This window comes from Cantharellus anzutake, assembly GCF_015039405.1.
Source record: "Cantharellus anzutake strain C23 chromosome Unknown EI90scaffold_273, whole genome shotgun sequence".
NCBI lineage: Eukaryota > Fungi > Basidiomycota > Agaricomycetes > Cantharellales > Hydnaceae > Cantharellus > Cantharellus anzutake.
Window position 1 is genome coordinate 9,709 of NW_024067223.1, and position 2,621 is coordinate 12,329.

Consider the following 2,621-nt stretch of genomic DNA (forward strand, 5'->3'; position numbering starts at 1 on the left):
TACCGCATGGAATGGCCCAGCCTGACACCTTCCTTCCGCCATCCGCCAAGTGGGATGCTGAGCACACTGCTCTGCTGCAGTGCCTTCCAAGAGGTGCGTTGGTTTGTGCTGCAAACGTTTAAGATTGGATCACGTAGAATTTGCATGGTAGGACCGACGAGGTAGAATCTGTAGCTAGTTTATTGCAGTATCTCAGACTCGAATGGTCTTGTCGTATCATACAGTTGTGGGGGTGGCTCCGTCCAGCTACGCAGTACCATAGGACCACAACATTAGCCATCAGCGTGAAGTACGATTATTTGAGCTGTTCGGATATGAATGTAGCCAGGCTCTGTGACACAAGGCGAGTCCCACCATGATAGGAAGCGAACACTATGGCATTCATATAGTTTGAGAGGCCACAGGGACATTTGGATTCCCCCAAAACCGTCGGCATTTTAAACGCGGATGAAGCCATGCAACTTGTGAACTGTCTGGAAAGATTGCTATCGCAGACACAGTCGGGAGCCCGCCACCAAGGCCCCGGTCCCAGTGCTCATTAAGCCAATTTCCATGACGTGGGCATGGTATGTCATTGGTCCATATTTTCTCCACGACTCGATTCTCCTATGCACAGGGTCCTGTATAACCCCCAAACCGAGGGTCCCTTATCCACCTCATACTTCACATCTCCCAAAAAACCCATGAGCACTCAAGATACAAGCTTTTTATACGTATTGACTTCTAACTGATCTACCTAGCTTTGTGGCCATACTCATTTCTTACCTCGGCCTTCAGCGTAATCTTTAACTATGCATACCTACACGGATTGGACTTTGCCTCTAACGGTCAATGACAAACGCTTGCGTTTGATACGGCATATTGCGAATGCCGACTGCTATGGCCCTGCACTCCTTAGTTGTATGTGATCATTTACCCGCTATCCATCTCCATCTCCTTCAACTCCACCACTCCCTTCTTTCTCCTTGCCACCGTACAACGCCTAAATCGAGATCAATTAGGTGCTCTTTTGTTCACTCACATCGTCGCCGATTCTCCCTGTGGCTTTGATCTTGACGCTGAATCTCCCGACCACGCTGTCGCGCGCTTCCCTTATCTGCTGCACAACTAAAAGTCCGTCGAACCAAACTTCTCTCCGCTGTTGCGTCCGCCGATCTCCGCAGCGCACGTCTTCGTCGGTTCGTAGCACAGTACAATTTGCCTGTTGAATCTGATGCGGAACTAGCATCGCAATCTGTCCCAACGCCTAACGTTCATGCTTACCAATAATTACAGCTCCAGTGTGCTGCACGTTGGCCTGAAAAAGCTCGCGTCGGGCGCGAAGACAGTGGTTCGGAAACAACACTACTCCCTAGTTTCCTCCCACCGGCTCTCCACTTCGGTCTGCGCAGCACGCAAGGCGAGAAAAGTAGCGGGTTGTGCCACTTCGGAGGAGTTCCCCAGTTATATATGGAAGATATACGGATGCATGCCGTCACAAATTCGACGCATCGATTGTGTTAATTTGAGACGCTAACAGAAGGAATGGAGGTTTGTCGAAGTGAGAGCGCAACAGGAATCACCACTGAAAGTGACATTGTTATGATATTATATGTACATTATCTTGTAAAAGACAAGGGCTTGGCCGGCCAGAGGACGATGATGATCGCTTTGCCCCGGGAACTGCCGGCGCAGGGAGTGCTCCTTACTCTGGCTTGACAGTCCTATCACATGGGCCCTGTAACGTCAGCACCAACAGAGGTAAAGGTGCAGTGAACGCAACGTCCAGATAGCTGTGACTATCCTGGGGTCCGAGTACTCCGAGACTGTAGGGCGAAACATCACGGAAACGACTATCTAGACAGTACCTTGGTATCGTGATGTGGACGCTAAACAGAATCACCATGGTAAGTGTAAGACGCCCAACAAGTCCCAGACCTTGGATTGGATTGCTATAGCTAGGGGAAATGGTGGTCCCTCGGTTGTGTGGACGGAATGAGGGGTTTACCAGCAGCTGGTCCCGTGGAATCGTCAAGAGGCTATGAGCTATGGCCGTGCCGGTTGCGCTTAGGGTAGAGGTGGAAGACGCACGGAGCTCTGTGTCTCGGGAGCAGTTTGAGGATGAGCCTCCTTAGCCCAAGTCCGATGATGATGCGAAGGACTAGATGGACTTGACACCCCAAAACATAGCATTCTGGATGATAAGCCAGTTGTGGTGTTGGATCTCCCGGAAGTGCGGTTTTCCAGACCCACGAACCTAATTCAAGTGGTGGGTGCTGTATCTACATCTATGAGGCTACCAGGACAAAACATCTAATGCCTGTCTAACTGTGTACAGCCTATTCCCTAAGTGTACATTTGACTACACCAGTGGTTGGGGACGAAACATTCGCCTAGTGTTCCCAAAATTTGGGGGTTTGTTCAGCCTCACGTTGGGTGGAAATTACGCGTGAACGGCAGGTAGTCTGCATCTTGCTTACGGTGTGCAACAGCACAACAAACTGGTGGTGCCAATCCGTTTAAATGTGGAACCTCACTAATATGTCGAAATCTCGGGCTGCGCCCCACGATAGTGTCACTCGGCATGGTCTACTGTTCAGACAAAACTTTGATCTGGCGATCACCTAAGTCGTGTGGTCAGA

At 50.3% G+C, this 2,621-nt stretch overlaps 1 protein-coding gene across 1 annotated transcript; it reads left to right on the forward strand.

Moving 5' to 3' along the window:
* Nucleotides 1-516: 516 nt before the first annotated feature.
* EI90DRAFT_1203400 (uncharacterized protein) lies at nt 517-1,656 on the forward strand. Its single transcript, XM_039051571.1, has 3 exons — nt 517-900; nt 1,002-1,178; nt 1,226-1,656. The coding sequence occupies exons 1-3, from the start codon at nt 868-870 to the stop codon at nt 1,514-1,516; spliced, it is 501 nt and encodes a 166-aa protein (XP_038907636.1). The 5' UTR covers nt 517-867; the 3' UTR covers nt 1,517-1,656.
* Nucleotides 1,657-2,621: the final 965 nt, after the last annotated feature.

What these genes read in the sequence shown, in the direction of transcription:
- EI90DRAFT_1203400 (XM_039051571.1), top strand. Translation starts at nt 868, where the DNA reads ATGCCGACTGCTATGGCCCTGCACTCCTTAGTT. An exon ending in TGGCCCTGCACTCCTTAGTT is followed by an intron (nt 901 to 1,001) that starts GTATGTGATCAT and finishes GAGATCAATTAG; the next exon opens with GTGCTCTTTTGTTCACTCAC. An exon ending in CGCAGCGCACGTCTTCGTCG is followed by an intron (nt 1,179 to 1,225) that starts GTTCGTAGCACA and finishes ATGCGGAACTAG; the next exon opens with CATCGCAATCTGTCCCAACG.